Below are 16,872 nucleotides of genomic sequence, written 5' to 3'. Positions count from 1 at the left end.
ATTTTTACAATTTAAAATAAAACCCTAAAATGTTTGCCCTAATTACCTGTAGTGTAATTATCAAAGTCATTCTTCATCAGGAAGGCGTTTTCCATGTTACACCTGCTGTGTGTTTTTATATATATACGTAATTTAAAGTAATTATGATTATATTTTCTTGATCCAAAATAATTCCTTAATGCAGTTTTGTAGCCTCATTTTGCCCGAAACTCCTTGAGTCGAGGTCAGAGTTTCATATTCTAATCATAACATTTTTACATTTAAAACATTTTTGAAAAGAAACATGCCTGAATTATTTGCAGAAAAGTAAGTATGAAAAGAATTAGCGTTCTTTACTTGCAGTCATGTGTCTAACTCTGTTGCTGTCTGTCTGACTTTAGGGTGTCCTCTAAGCCTGAGACTGTCAGGGTGTATCCTCTCTCAGCACTCAGCCCTCCAGCTCCGCTGCCCCTCTCTTCCTGCAGTCAGCAATGCTTGGTGTCAGCTCTGTCCTCCCCCCAGGCTGTCCCTATCCGTACTGTGGTCCAAGCACAAGACCCTGGTGAGCGAGAGGAGGAGACAGTAATAAATAGACATGCATTTTCTTTCTACAGAAGGACATACAGAGCCATTGCAGGAGTATAGGTTATTTTTTCATGAGCAATTTATGAATAATGAAGCCATTTTCCATATGAAATTAACCGTCATTTTAATTGACAAATAAATGCTGAATGCAGTCAGCCTGCTCACTCTTTGGCTCACTGACTGCTTGAATTAAAATGCAGTGCACACCATTTAAATCTCATTACAGTTGTTCTCAATCTCTTAAAAGGATAGTCCCCCTAAAAATGAAAATTCTGTCATGATTTATTCACCCTCATGTTGATCCAAACCTGTAAGATGTTCTTTCTTCTGTGAAACAAATTTTTTGAAGAATGTTGGTAACCAAACAGTTTTGGTTCCCATGACTTTCATTGCATTTCTTTCATGACAACTCTCTCAGTGTTTGGCATGGTAAATGGATATGACAATGTTGATATGTTTTGGTCTTGGTGGGATAGATCTGCTACGCTGCTGCTGCTTTTTGCTGCTTCAGAGCAAGTACAGGACTTCCAGTACATACACAAAACAGCAAGAAGTTGCCTGGGTTGAGTCCCTGCTCCTTTTCGTATGGAGTTTGCATGTTCTTCCCCAAACAGTGCAAAGACATGCATATTAGGTGGATTGGACATGCCAAACTGGCCGTGTGAGTGTATCCCAGCACTCTATAATTTGTGTGTGTGGATAATTCCGATGAATAATACTTATATCAAATAATCAACTTAAAAATATCCTCTTACTGTATATGTTCCACAGAAGAAAGAAATTCATAGAGGTTTGGGACAACATAAGGATACTGTCACGTAACCACACACAAGAAACAGGGGATCCAATTGCAGTGTTTATTTAAGGGAAAATCCGTACTCACAAAACTAGGTCCAGGCAAAGGTCAAATCCAAGAGGGCAATCCAAAACATAAGAAATAAACATGAACAGGGCAGAAACAAACTTCAGAAGTGGTGGACATTAAACAAGGACTCCGTGGCACATACTAAACCAGACAGGGTTATATACACAGAACTAACAATGAAACGGGGAACAGCTGGGAACAATGATGACGGGAACAGCTGAACACAATGAACACTCAGTGACAGACAGGATCATGGGAAATGTAGTAACATGAATGTGGATGACACCGAGGGGAAGAGGACCTTTTGTGGACACCAGGAATACACAAACCAGACACTGTGACATAACCCCCCCTCTACGGAGCGGCTACCAGACGCTCCAAGAACATACTACAAAACAAAACAAGAGTCCAGGAGGGAGGTGGACTGGTGGAGGATCAGGGGGAGGGATGGGGGGCCAGGTCCATGAAGGGGAACAGAAACAGGAGGTGATGACTTAGCCGGGGGCCAGGGCAAAGCAGACGACCCATCGGGCGGCCAGGGCGGAGACAACAGTCCATCGGGCGGCCAGGGCGGAGACTCTCCCTCGGGCGGCCACGGCGGTGAAGACCCCTCGGGCGGCCACGGCGGTGAAGACCCCTCGGGCGGCCAGGGCTCAGGCACTGGAACTGGCACCACCGGCTCAGGCACTGGAACTGGCACCACCGGCTCAGGCACTGGAACTGGCACCACCGGCTCAGGTTCAGACACAGACACCGGCTCCGGCTCAGGAACAGACACCGGCTCCGGAACAGACACCGGCTCCGGCTCAGGAACAGACACCGGCTCCGGCTCAGGAACAGACACCGGCTCCGGCTCAGGAACAGACACCGGCTCCGGCTCAGGAACAGACACCGGCTCCGGCTCAGGAACAGACACCGGCTCCGGCTCAGGAACAGACACCGGCTCCGGCTCAGGAACAGACACCGGCTCCGGCTCAGGAACAGACACCGGCTCCGGCTCAGGAACAGACACCGGCTCCGGCTCAGGAACAGACACCGGCTCCGGCTCAGGAACAGACACCGGCTCCGGCTCAGGAACAGACACCGGCTCCGGAACAGACACCGGCTCCGGCTCAGGAACAGACACCGGCTCCGGCTCAGGAACAGACACCGGCTCCGGCTCAGGAACAGACACCGGCTCCGGCTCAGGAACAGACACCGGCTCCGGCTCAGGAACAGTTTTAAAACTCTAAACTAAACCTCTCTTTTTTCATGAGCAATTTATGAATAATGAAGCCATTTTCCATATGAAATTAACCGTCATTTTAATTGACAAATAAATGCTGAATGCAGTCAGCCTGCTCACTCTTTGGCTCACTGACTGCTTGAATTAAAATGCAGTGCACACCATTTAAATCTCATTACAGTTGTTCTCAATCTCTTAAAAGGATAGTCCCCCTAAAAATGAAAATTCTGTCATGATTTATTCACCCTCATGTTGATCCAAACCTGTAACCGAGGGGAAGAGGACCTTTTGTGGACACCAGGAATACACAAACCAGACACTGTGACATAACCCCCCCTCTACGGAGCGGCTACCAGACGCTCCAAGAACATACTACAAAACAAAACAAGAGTCCAGGAGGGAGGTGGACTGGTGGAGGATCAGGGGGAGGGATGGGGGGCCAGGTCCATGAAGGGGAACAGAAACAGGAGGTGATGACTTAGCCGGGGGCCAGGGCAAAGCAGACGACCCATCGGGCGGCCAGGGCGGAGACAACAGTCCATCGGGCGGCCAGGGCGGAGACTCTCCCTCGGGCGGCCACGGCGGTGAAGACCCCTCGGCCGGCCACGGCGGTGAAGACCCCTCGGGCGGCCAGGGCTCAGGCACTGGAACTGGCACCACCGGCTCAGGCACTGGAACTGGCACCACCGGCTCAGGCACTGGAACTGGCACCACCGGCTCAGGTTCAGACACGAACAGCCGGAGCCGGCTCAGGAACAGACACCGGCTCCGGCTCAGGAACAGACACCGGCTCAGGAACAGACACCGGCTCCGGCTCAGGAACAGACACCGGCTCCGGCTCAGGAACAGACACCGGCTCCGGCTCAGGAACAGACACCGGCTCCGGCTCAGGAACAGACACCGGCTCCGGCTCAGGAACAGACACCGGCTCCGGCTCAGGAACAGACACCGGCTCCGGCTCAGGAACAGACACCGGCTCCGGCTCCGGCTCAGGAACAGACACAGGCTCGACGGCGGCCATCTTGTCCGAAGACACAGGCTCGGCGGCGGCCATCTTGTCCCCTCTCCGTCTGCGACGGCGAGACGGTGGCACCACTTGATCCTCCACCATCCCAGAGTCGAAGGGGGGCCATGGTGGAGAGCGGTGCTGGACTCCCCCTCGACCCACCAGTCCTCCGCGACCTCCACGGGTCCCACGGAAAACTACCAGGCGGGTTCCCCTAAACAAATCTCTCCTCTCCCGCTCGGCGGCCGGGGAAGAGAAACCCGAAAACATACTGCTGGATCCTTGTTGTGACGGAGTCCTTCTGTCACGTAACCACACACAAGAAACAGGGGATCCAATTGCAGTGTTTATTTAAGGGAAAATCCGTACTCACAAAACTAGGTCCAGGCAAAGGTCAAATCCAAGAGGGCAATCCAAAACATAAGAAATAAACATGAACAGGGCAGAAACAAACTTCAGAAGTGGTGGACATTAAACAAGGACTCCATGGCACATACTAAACCAGACAGGGTTATATACACACAGAACTAACAATGAAACGGGGAACAGCTGGGAACAATGATGACGGGAACAGCTGAACACAATGAACACTCAGTGACAGACAGGATCATGGGAAATGTAGTAACATGAATGTGGATGACACCGAGGGGAAGAGGACCTTTTGTGGACACCAGGAATACACAAACCAGACACTGTGACAGATACTTTTAGTTGAAAATTATACTTTTTTTAGGTTTAGGATCCTAAACAGAACATGAAGGGTTAAAAAGTGTGACTTCACCCATTCCCATTTTAGTGACAGGTCACATTTTGCGCTGTGATGTCATCATTGATCGGATTGAAAGGATTAAGATCGTCACGACTGCTCGACAGCTTTTTACCGACGACCCCCCACTGCAGTTATCTGTCCAGGCATTTGACTCTGAAGGTACTTTTCATTTCACAAATTTCCCTTGGACACTGTGAAGATGCGTTTCATTGAGAATGAGAAGGTTATGACTGTGCTGTTCTTGGCCTGATCCACAGGAAATACTTTTAGCTGTCTGGCTGGTTTGCAATTTAATTGGTGGCTGGCAAAGGAGTCTGATGCAATACAGGCAGTGAGGTGAACAAGGATCTTAAAGTGAAGAGAGAGGGAGAGAGATGGGGAAAACACATCAGCATAAAGCACATCTTGTTTTCTGTGATTAACATAGGTTTGTGCGTTACCAAGATGCCGGGTACGTTCCCCCACCACATATTCTGTCTCTAGAGGATGTTGGCCAGAGGGGTGAGAGTGTCCTGCTGTACGGGATTCACAGTGGCTCAGCACTTATAAAAGTGTCTTTTCTACACTCTGAATATAAGGTATGAAAGCACATATAACACTATAGGTAGATTTTAAAATGATGGCAGATGCACATAAGCCAATCATTACTTTCAAGTTATGGCTGGTAACCATTTAATGGCTAATATTAAAATTCTATACTATATTCCCTAAAAATGAACAAATAAATAAAGCATGCTAGAAATAAAACTAATAGTTTTAAATACAATGTTTAAAAAGTGAATTTAGGGATCACTACATAATGGCCGGGTTTCACAGATAGGGCTTAGATTAAGCCAGGATAAGGCCTTAGTTCAATTAGGACATTTAAGTAGCTTTTATAAACATGCTTTAGAAAAAAACCATTACTGGTGTACATCTTGAGACAAAACAATGGCACTAACATATTTTAAGATATATCAGTGCAAGTTGCTTTCAGTTAAAACAGCTCAAACATGCATTTTAGTCTGGAAATGTCTTTCAAAGACCTTACTGACCCCAAACTTTTGAACAGAATATTAATATGTATACTGATAAATAATACATAAAAACCCAAATGTGGTACTACTTACATATTTCGCATCCCTAGAGACATGTTATCCATAGATAACAAAACATGTCGAAATTGTTTTGTAATGTATGGACTGATCAAATATAATGATGGTAATGGTAATATATTCTAATTTGTGTGTGTGTGTGTGTGTGTGTGTGTGTGTGTGTGTGTGAATGGGTGGGTGTTCAGCATGTAGAAGCAGCCAGTGTGACTTTGTTTGTGATAGACAGACTACACCTGAGTCCAGCTGGAGATACATACCTACTACAGGGATCCATGATCAGATACAGTCTGTGGAAAACAGAGCAAGAAGGAGAGACTGGTACAAATAAAATCTGGTTTATGCTGTTTTGGTGCTGGTGGACCATCATAGCATGTTGTTCACTGACAAAAAAATGCTGATGAATCTGGTGAAACTGATTGACCAAGGGCAGCTTAGCATAGCCTACAATTAAGAAACAGTGATTTGGACCTATAGCCTACGGATGGCGGATTTATAGCCAAGATAAATCTGAATTTCAAACCGCGCGGGTCACACAATAACGTCTTTGTCTGGACTGTGTTGAGCTTTCCTCTAAAGCCAACTGAACGCAGGAATCTCATTTGACAAGTGTCCTCAACACCTCTTCACATAAACACGCACCCGAGATTACCAATATGCCAGTGGCTTTTATATGCTTATGCCAATATGGCATTTAAACTGCATGTTAACACTTTAACACCCTAACCACATGATTTCACACTTCTAGAGAATTATATTGCATCCCATGAACACATCGTTGCATTTGTCAAGAGAGATATGTTAAATTTCTTACACCTGCATCTAATTACTCACTGTTCTGTCTGTTTGCAGAGGTCACTCTCTCTGAGGAGGGATACGGCCTGGCTGTGGATGGATGCAGAGGCAGAATGTACCATCATGACATCATCCGTGTTGAGCGTGAAACAGCAACAGTCACCGCCCTCAAGCCGGGTCATACGACACTATCAGTTGAACACAACAGTATCCGGCACAACTGTGTTTTTCACTGAAACATTATGTTGTAGGGCATATGAGTATATTGTTATGTTTCCAAGCTCAATTGTGACTCAGATCTGCCCCCTGAAATAATGTCCCAACTCCCTCGCACTTCTGTTTATGTGGTGCAGCCCAGCTATATGAGTGAGTTACACATATTATGAGAGTTACACACCTGTGTGAGAGTTTATGTTTATTTGCATTTGTCTGTGTGTTTCAGCATTGAGTGTTGAGGAGGAAGAGGACAGGTGGGTGTTGGAGACAGGGCGGCAGTATTATTTGACTGTCCGTATCCATGACAGCAAGGGTCATGTGGTTCACCTGTCACAGGTTGTGCTTCATAGTTTCTGCACGGTTTGCTCCACTGCATCTCTTGACAGGAGCATAATGTCTGAACTTTAACCCTGTGCAGAATGTGGTGATTGTTGTGGAGGAGACTGAGGGGTTAGTGGCACTCGAGTCTTTGTCTGATCCACCCTGCCATCTCCTGCAGACCATCATGAAAGGAAAGACTTTAATACAGGCCTCACTTTATAGCATCGTCTCTGAGGTAACATACACACACACACACACACACACACATATATATACAAAGATTTGACAATTCACTGGTGCACATTATTCCAAGGAAAGAATAATTTGTTTTTGTAATCTTCAAAATGTAATAGCTTGTTCTTCTTTCCTTCCTTTTGCGATGGTCACTTATGGAAAACGTTAAAGTGCCCTAACGTGCTATTTTAAAGGGATTTTTTGCTATTTTTTTTTTTTTACAGTCGTTGTGATCGGGAGCAGCTTCTCTACTAAATATTTACCTTCTTCAATGATGTTACCACCTCTCTACTGAGAAATATCAGTAGCTTTTCAGTTCTGAAACTATTGTATTGATAAAGTCACGGGCCAGCGCTGACAATACATTTTTGTGCGCGCGTATGTTTCCGTGTGTGTGTGTCTGTATGTGTGTGCGTTTGTATGGGAGACAGAGCGGGAGAAAAATTGTGTGCTTTTCAAAGGTAACAAAACGTAGTTTTGTGGTAAAAACATAGGAATAGTTGATCATTTTCATCCTATTGTTTGTTATATTTACACTACGGAGCTGTAATGTGCAAGACCTTCCTGGAACTACTTCAGCTGTGCGTTTACTGAAAAATAATTGCACACTTTAAAACGTACATAAACTAATCAGAATCAAGCATTTAACAGCCCCGTAGTATATAAAAAAATACATTTACTTGACATCAAACTTTTGAACTGTAGTGTATGTCTATAGAATTACTTTGTGTTGTTATAGGTTTAAACACAATTTTACAATACAGAATACAAGACTTGTGTTTTCATGTGCAACTCCAGTTCATTCCTGTGGTATGTTCTGCAAACCTTTTCTGAGCAAGCAACAGTAACTAAGGAGGATAAATCTTAGCAAATTGTCTTTTTGTCATCGGTGACGGTGAGCAACCTGAATGTGTACATGGATGGTTATATACTTTCACATAGACATCAATATCTTTGTTTACTGCATTACCAGAACCCTAAAAAATGGTTTTACTGATACCATTATTTTTGTGCTGGTCTTTGTTCCCTGTTGGGTATTGTCATGGGTTTAATTAAACAATACCAATGTCATCAGTGTGTCAAAATCCTACTTCTGGGATTTTGTTCAGTTCATTGCTCAGTTTGAGGGGTTTTGTCAGGGTTATTTCACAAAAGTGAATTTCAGTCTTATTGGAGTAAATGGCACAAGCTGTTTGCAGATCTAGTGGGGAGCCCCACCTCAGGGGGCATGATAAGACAGAGAGCAGGAAATGAGGACACACACACTGTGAAGTGTAAAGAGAGGCATCATGGGGTGTGTTGGGAAACCCATTGTTTAAAAAGGAAAAGACAGCGTGTTCCATCTGCAGGAGGCACTGTGGTTGCAGAAGATGAAACGCGTCTTAGAGGGGGGCAGTTTTATCCGAACGTCATGCAGGCGTTATGGTTCTATAAAATGAGCACCAGGGGAAACATTGCGTTAGTTTTGTTCCAACTTCCTGTCGATCCCCGCTTAGTTATACGGATCATCCATTCGATTAATGGGACAAAAATGAAGGGAAAACCTTCCAAACTGCCTCCAAGGGAAATCATCCTTTAGGCAGGCGTAAATCTTCCTGTCAGACCTTCACCGCGAACGCTGTGGTGCTGCTTTGTGGTTTGGCTGACTATTGAGCTGGTTAGTATCGGCTACATCAGGTTGGGATTTCTCAGCCTTCTTTAAGTGATATTTACCTAGTTTGTGTCTGTGACATGTTCTGTTAAAATAAAATATAAATGCAGTATATAATTCAGTTCAGTTAACTGAAAAGTCCCATTTATACTGTACAAATAATATATTATTTTTAATATAAAAAATTAAATATTGTCTGAAAAATATTTGTCTTTCATAAAGTACTTTACCCACCATTAGAGTACTGATAGTTTTTTTTTTTTTTTTTTTATTTACTTGGACAACCGACTTATGTAACAGGATGGTGAAGAGTGGCCTGTCATCCCACCAATCAGAGTGCGACAGCAAGTCGAAATCTACAACCCTCTTACCCTGCATCCCTCTGTGATTGTGTTTCCGTGGCAACCCCACAATAAGCTGTATCAGCACAAAATTCAGGTGCCGTTAAAATCAATATTGTTATCTATATATGTTGGAGCATAATTGCTATAACTGACTGTGTTTTCAGGTGGAGGGAGGAAGTGGCTCTGTGAAATGGGAAGTGTCTGATAGTGGAATTGCCACAGTTACGGAAAAAGGGGTGGTCCTAGCAGGAAAGAGGAGGGGCCAGGCGGAAATTCAGGTTTCAGATTCCAAAAACATCCTACATAAAGTAGTCGGGAAGGTAAAATTTGCACTCACTATCACACAAACATATATATAAACTCCTGTGTCTGATGTTTCTCATTATGTGTGTACAGGTGATGGTTGTAAGGCCTGGCCGGTTGCAGCTAATTCCTCAGAGGGGCGATTGTCGTGTGGGGGACAGGATAGATATTCCCTTGGCTCTTTGGTGCATTCAGGACCCACCAAACACCTGCTCTCAGACACCTTATGTCTTTGATACACATTCAAACACTCACAGGAGCACCAGTACAAATTCTCAGGCAAACTTCTTCTCCGATACACAAAATCCTCAATGTGGAGAATCTCTACTGGAGGACAGAAATCTTGTGGCCGTCACAGACTGCTCTCGACTCTCTCTGCACGTTCACACTGAACCTCTTGGCATCTTTACACACATGTCAGGTGCATCTCCATCTCTGCAATTGTACATGGTTCATCCATTCATGCTCCACTGATTTCTTCAATATTCTCTTACTCTGATGGCCCTTTCATTCATTCTGGGCATATCGAACATAAAGAATAAGTGAATAAATAAAGAATAAATAATCTACTCCCAGTCACACACACTGCTTACACACACACAGACACCCCCCATTTAGGATTTCCTCTCCACTGCACGCACAAATTAAAATAGGATTAATTAGTTCATTTCTCTTGGTTTAATTTAAAGCACTGGGAAAGTCAATATGTGCTCTCTCTGTGTAATCCGGTTAGTACATTAGCCCGTAAACATCAAGTTGATGGAGTGTATGCGTGTTCGTGTTTGACAGAGGATTTACGTACCGATAACTCGCACAGCTGTCTGACACGTGAAGCCAGCACTTGGATTGTGAACTTGAACATTCTTAGAGTAAAATATTTAGGGTTATATTCACAACAGAGACTGCATTTGTTACACCCGAATAAAAATGACCAACATCACACCTGTACCCCATTTTCATTCAAAAAAATATTTTAAGAAAATGAGGATATAACAAAAACAATATGCCAACTGGGATATTTTTAAGGCTATATTTAGATATACTTGAATACTTGGAACATCACAGATTAAATTTAGCTCCCTGAGATGTTACATGCAATTTCAAAAAGCCAACCAAAATTATTTTGAAATATTTATTTCCTGTTTTCACTGTAAGATTTGTTGGAGATTTGTCAAACTAATGAACTCAATATTTAATGAAATGAAATCAATGTGGTAGCGCAACATGTACACATATTATTTATTGTGGTTTTTCTTAACCTATTAATGTATCTACCTGATTTAAACCAGCCTCTCTCTCTCTCTCTCTCTCTCTCTCTCTCTCTCTCCCAGGATCTTTGCCTCCAGGTGCTGAATTCTGTGGAGGGGTCCGAATGGAGGCTCTTTCACAAGGACACGCTGTTGTTACCATCACAGTGGTAACAGAGGCATGCAACATCAGTGAGACAACAACACTGGTGGCCTACAGTCCTCTTAAAGTATGCTGTGTGTGTGTGTGTGTGTGTGTGTGTGTGTGTGTGTGTGTGTGTGTGTGTGTGTGTGTGTGTGTGTGTGTGTGTGTGTGTGTCTGTGCACAACTGTGTGTGCGTGTATGATTTGTGGTAAGTGTCATGTCTGTATAAAGGGTGATTTATCAGCCCTATGGTGGCTATTTATTAAGATAATGAACTGTTTGGATGTAGCAGAAGATTAATGTGAAACTGCGCTCCTGATCACTGATGTATGACTCTGTAGCATGTCAGGGACATAGAGAGCAGTGGAGCTCTCTGGTTCACTCATGAGAGTTTAACAGGACAGTGTGATGGATCAGTGCTTTTGTCAGTCATTCACTAATGAAAGACAACAACAGTTTTAACAAGGACATTATCATAAGCTTTTGACTCCACTTAACCTCTCAGTGACATTGTTCTCTCCTTTTTTCGCTCAGTCGCTTGCGACTGAGGTTCTTCTCTCGGTGGGCTCATCTCGTGTGGTTATATTCGAGGGGGGGCCTCAGCCCTGGCCCCCGGCCCCCTTCCGTTTTTATAGTGACATCAAGGTGCTTCCAACAGGGAGTGTTACCGTGGAGGCACTGAGTCCGACCCAAGCAAGGACACCTCGACATGCGTTTCAGGTCATGTGCACCTCCGTGGGAAAACAGGTTGGGAAATGTCTTTAACTGCAAAGTATCACTCATATGTACTGCATATGTACACTAAATACTGCTTTTACATTGATAATAATAAAAAATGTTTCTTAAGCAGCAAATCAGCATATTAGAATGATTTTTGAAGGAGCATGTGACACTGAAGACTGGATTAATGATGCTTTGCCATCACAGGAATAAATGGCATTTTAAAATGTATTAAGATGCTAAATATAGTCTGCATTATATATATTTTTGTCTGAAAACAATTTGGTGGATATTTTGTGGGTTTGTATGCCAAAAAAAAAAGAAAAAAAACTATTGAGATAGTATTCTTCATTATAAAGAATTCATTCTAAATTTGATATTTCTCTGCTGCGTAAGCCCTATATGCATTGAGTGGGTGAAGCGCTTTTTTACTTGTGTGTGTGTTTATGTGTGCAGTGGTTGGTCTTCAGATGTGGGAATACTCCAGGACCGTTCAACGTGATTCCCGCAGTCGAAGAGAGCAGAGTTCATGTGGCGTGTGGCATCCCCGCTAGTCTCTCTCTCTCTCTTCTCTCGTCAGCCACCTCCTCCCCGTCCTCACCTTCATCCATCCCTCTATTCTCCCATCACTATTCCTGCACTCAGCCTCAGTACCCCTGTGGACTGGTGAGTAATGCCCACTTTATCCTCTCTCTTTCTCGTTTTGCCCCTTCCTGCTGTTATGTCCTCTCACAAACTCTTTTATGAATCACTCATTTTCCTCTTTTCCCTTCACCTGCCCAGACCTCTCTTTTTTCTTTTCATTTTTTCACTTTCTCACCCTCCAGGTGTTTCTCTCTTTCTGTTTCACCCGTACACCCACACCAGAACTCCGTCTCTCTCCTTCCCTCTTTTTGCTGCTCTCATTTGCCATGCAATTATGTGAGATATGCAGGGTGAAGTGTTATGGCAGTTTCCATAGTAACCGCATGCATGGGCCCTCAATGTGTGTGTGTTTCCTCTCCTGACATAGATGCTCTAGAAACCAAGTCTTTGATCAATGTCAAACCCTCGCAATCAATATACCCTCAGTAATATACTAAAACCATTTCTGAGAATGAAACATCACATCATACCTCTTATTGAAACCGAAGGGCACACGTGAGTGATGAGGAAAACTTCGATTTTTGGTCATAAATGTTCCTTTTTTGGTCACAGCACACTGAGAGAGGCAGAAATTGCATTAGATTTACCAATTTAATGAAGCATATCATTAGTCAAAGTGAAACACACACACACACACACACAAAATGGAAAGAATAATTACAAGCCGGCAGAATGCCAGTGATCGCATGCTCATTTACTTATTTACACACACTTCTACAAACCATGATGAGTGTGTGCAGTACAGACACCAAAATGGTAATATGTTAAGGACTAACTGACAAGTTGGCAAAGAAAAGAGTATTCATATTTTCTTAATTATTTATACACACATATATTGTACTGTTCAAAAGTTTGTGGGTCGGTAAGATTTTGTGCTCACCAATGCTGCATTTATTTGATCAAAAATACAGTAAAAAATGGTAATATATCATAGTAATGAAATATCATTACTGTTTATAATGCTGTTTATAGTTTTCTATTTCAATATATTTTCAAATAAATTAAATGTATTTCTGTGATGGCAACTTTGACTTACTGCAGTCATTACTCCAGTCTTCAGTATCACATGATCTTTCAGAAATCATTAGTATGATGATTTGGTGCTCAAGAAATATTTCTTATTATTATCAATGTTGAAAACAGTTGTTCTGCTTAATAGTTTTTTATTTATTTTTTTAAACCATGATAAAGATGAAAAGAGTAACATTTATTTGAAATAAATTCTTTTTTTAAACATTATGAATGCCTTTACTGTCACTTTGTATCAATTTAATGCATCCTTGCTGAATAAAAAAAAAATCTTACATACAAATAAATAATGTGACCATTTGGTCATAAACCGATGGATGGCAAAAAAAGGACTATCACTGCACATTCTTGTGACTGATATCTCTGCCACCTTTGTTCAAAGATTCATTCACACATTATCTAGGTTCACAGTTTCTTTATCATGTTTATAGAGCACCAAATCAATAGTTTATTGCTTTTCTGCTATATTTGAAATATTTTTCCTGTGTGCCTTGAAGTGCCTTCTATCCACCTTATTCCTGCGCCCATGACGCTTTGCGCAAATTATGGGTGTAACTTCCGTAAAGCTGTAAACAATCAGTGAAAAGGCTCTCTCTATGAACGCAATATGTTAAAAAGTGTCACAATGACATTACATTATTCTACTCACCCTTCAACCATCGAACATGAAAAATAAATTTAAAAGTGTAAAAGCATCAACAAGGTACTTTCAACAGACCAAATAACCCCAAGTGCGCGAGTCTTTCCACAGCAATAACGGACGGGTTAAATATCACTAGTAATATCTGCAACTTGTGTTGCCTTAATCAAAAATGTTCATTAACTTAAGCATTACGTGATACTATTTCAAAGTGATTTCCGTCATTTTGACAGATTATAAATAGCATTTACCTGTGAAAACCAACCTGGAAAGAGACGTGAGGATTTGAGGAGAATAACGAGAGATTCTTCGTGCATTCCAGTGAACTATTAATGGAATATATTGTATATTAAATTCCGGAGAACAGACCACAAATGTGCAGTATATGTTGTCCTTTTTCATACTTTTACAGCGGATTGCAAAGGGAAAAAAGAAAATAATCATGAGGAAAAGAAAGCAGCGACTGAAAAGAGCTTTTGCCATAGATATTCTTATAACATGTCACGTTAAAATACCAAGTATAACGTTATTCTCATGATGTCTGAAAATAAATCATGAAGGAAAATTGACAGCTCATCCAGTTAAACTGACGGATCAGCTTTATTTGTAGGGCAACCTTATGATTTGAAATGATTCGTTTCAGCCTTTTTGAATGAAAGTTCCCCAAACCAGAAGTGCCACCCATAATTCAGATCGCAGTAAGATCATCAGGAATAAGGTGGATACTAGTGAGATAGTTTAAGCATGATTTTTCACTATTTATTTAACAAGGTCACGCTTTATCTCTTTCAGTGTTTGGACTTCTTTTATTCTCTCAGAATTACTCTGATGTAATTGAATATCACATTACCATATTCTTTCATGTCATTCTTTTCTTTCTCTCTCACAGTTATCTGTGTCCAGCACTAGGGATGCTACATTGCAGTTGTCTGTGTTTGACCAAAAGGGGGTGCAGTTTGATAATTTCACTTCCTGTTCGGTGAGGTGGTCCTCCTCTGACCCTGGTCTCCTCTCACTGGGCCCCCTGTCCACAATGACAGCAGCTGACAGACCAACTCAGACAGGCTACAAACTACATGGTGTTTTGCTTTGCACTGTATAATTTTGCCATTTTTTGGTTTTCACAATATTGTGTAAATTGATCAATGACGCTCATTTGTTTGTCCGAATCTATTAAGTCATTCAAAAATAGATCAATGCAATTCATGCATGAAATGAATACACCGCTTCTATTATGAGTTTTTAATTTCGGAATTAAATTTAAAAAATGTCAGACTGATACAGCTGTCCTGATGCCATATTTTTTATTTTTTTTAAAGAATTATGCTTTATTTAGTTCTTTGGCATAATATTTTAGTAATATTTCTTAAAAGCAGTTAAATTCTTCTTCTTATTATTATTATTATTATTATAATAATTATTATTATCATTATGCTATTTATAAACTAAAATAATATAAAAGCAGTAAAGCAGTTTTGGTAAAATATTATTAGTAATTTAGTTATTTCTAAATCAATAGTTCTTAATATTTGATTAATAACACTTTACTTTGTACAGTATATACTCATCTAAAGGATTATTAGGGACACCATACTAATACTGTGTTTGACCCCCTTCAGAACTGGCTTAATTCTACGTGGCATTGATTCAACAAGGTGCTGAAAGCATTCTTTAGAAATGTTGACCCATATTGATAGGATAGCATCTTGCAGTTGATGGAGATTTGTGGGATGCACATTCAGGGCACGAAGCTCCCGTTCCACCACATCCCAAAGATGCTCTATTGGGTTGAGATCTGGTGACTGTGGGGGCCATTTTAGTACAGTGAACTCATTGTCATGTTCAAGAAACCAATTTGAAATGATTCGAGCTTTGTGACATGGTGCATTATCCTGCTGGAAGTAGCCATCAGAGGATGGGTACATGGTGGTCATAAAGGGATGGACTGTCACGATCCACACACAAGAAACAGGGAGAAGATCCAATAGCAGTAAGTATTTTAATGGGGTATTCCGTAATCGTAATCCAGTCCAAGCAGGGCTCAAAACCAAGGTAGCAATCAGACATAAACAGGAACAAAACAACGGGCAATAACAGACCTCAGAAGTGGCGTGATAATTACAAGGACTCCGTGACACATACTAAAACAGACAGGGTTATATACACAGGGAAATGACAATGCTAATGGGGAATTGGCTGAGTGCAATGATTAATGACAAGGGACAGCTGAGTGCAATGAAGAAACAAGGATCGTGGGGAATGTAGTTCAGAAAGTGACAGACACCGTGGGGAAGGAGGACATCTAGCGGTTACCCAGGGAACACACCAGACACTGTGACATGGACATGGTCAGAAACAATGCTCAGGTAGGCCGTGGCATTTAAACGATGCCCAATTGGCACTAAGGGGCCTAAAGTGTGCCAAGAAAACATCCCCCCCACCATTACACCACGACCACCAGCCTGCACAGTGGTAACAAGGCATGATGGATCCATGTTATCATTCTGTTTACGCCAAGACTCTACCATCTGAATGTCTCAACAGAAATCGAGACTCATCAGACCAGGCAACATTTTTCCAGTCTTCAACTGTCCAATTTTGGTGAGCTCGTGCAAATTGTAGCCTCTTTTTCCTATTTGTAGTGGAGATGAGTGGTACCCGGTGGGGTCTTCTGCTGTTGTAGCCCATCCGCCTCAAGGTTGTGCGTGTTGTGGCTTCACAAATGCTTTGCTGCATACCTTGGTTGTAACGAGTGGTTATTTCAGTCAAAGTTGCTCTTCTATCAGCTTGAATCAGTCGGCCCATTCTCCTCTGACCTCTAGCATCAACAAGGCATTTTCGCCCACAGGACTGCCACATACTGGATGTTTTTCCCTTTTCACACCATTCTTTGTAAACCCTAGAAATGGTTGTGCGTGAAAATCCCAGTAACTGAGCAGATTGTGAAATACTCAGACCGGCCCGTCTGGCACCAACAACCATGCCACGCTCAAAATTGCTTAAATCGCCTTTCTTTCCCATTCTGACATTCAGTTTGAAGTTCAGGAGATTGTCTTGACCAG

At 42.3% G+C, this 16,872-nt stretch overlaps 1 protein-coding gene across 1 annotated transcript in view; it reads left to right on the top strand.

The window, feature by feature from the left end:
* Positions 1 to 16,872, top strand: part of LOC311067880 (nuclear pore membrane glycoprotein 210) — a gene marked incomplete at its 5' end in the record, with an annotated part of 28,188 nt that overhangs the window by 963 nt on the left and 10,353 nt on the right. The window contains 15 exons of the mRNA XM_084090027.1: positions 381 to 541; positions 4,457 to 4,588; positions 4,687 to 4,765; positions 4,857 to 4,930; positions 6,373 to 6,522; positions 6,613 to 6,681; positions 6,758 to 6,867; positions 6,950 to 7,087; positions 9,038 to 9,175; positions 9,246 to 9,401; positions 9,478 to 9,805; positions 10,716 to 10,861; positions 11,311 to 11,523; positions 11,953 to 12,162; positions 14,700 to 14,889. Coding sequence (XP_083946153.1) covers positions 381 to 541; positions 4,457 to 4,588; positions 4,687 to 4,765; positions 4,857 to 4,930; positions 6,373 to 6,522; positions 6,613 to 6,681; positions 6,758 to 6,867; positions 6,950 to 7,087; positions 9,038 to 9,175; positions 9,246 to 9,401; positions 9,478 to 9,805; positions 10,716 to 10,861; positions 11,311 to 11,523; positions 11,953 to 12,162; positions 14,700 to 14,889 — 2,294 coding nt within the window. The remainder of the gene's footprint in view (positions 1 to 380; positions 542 to 4,456; positions 4,589 to 4,686; positions 4,766 to 4,856; positions 4,931 to 6,372; positions 6,523 to 6,612; positions 6,682 to 6,757; positions 6,868 to 6,949; positions 7,088 to 9,037; positions 9,176 to 9,245; positions 9,402 to 9,477; positions 9,806 to 10,715; positions 10,862 to 11,310; positions 11,524 to 11,952; positions 12,163 to 14,699; positions 14,890 to 16,872) is intronic.

This window comes from Abramis brama, assembly GCF_963993115.1.
Source record: "Abramis brama genome assembly, chromosome: 17".
Classification (NCBI taxonomy): domain Eukaryota; kingdom Metazoa; phylum Chordata; class Actinopteri; order Cypriniformes; family Leuciscidae; genus Abramis; species Abramis brama.
The sequence above is the reverse complement of the archived record's forward strand: the minus strand, read 5'-3'. Positions and strand labels throughout refer to the sequence as shown.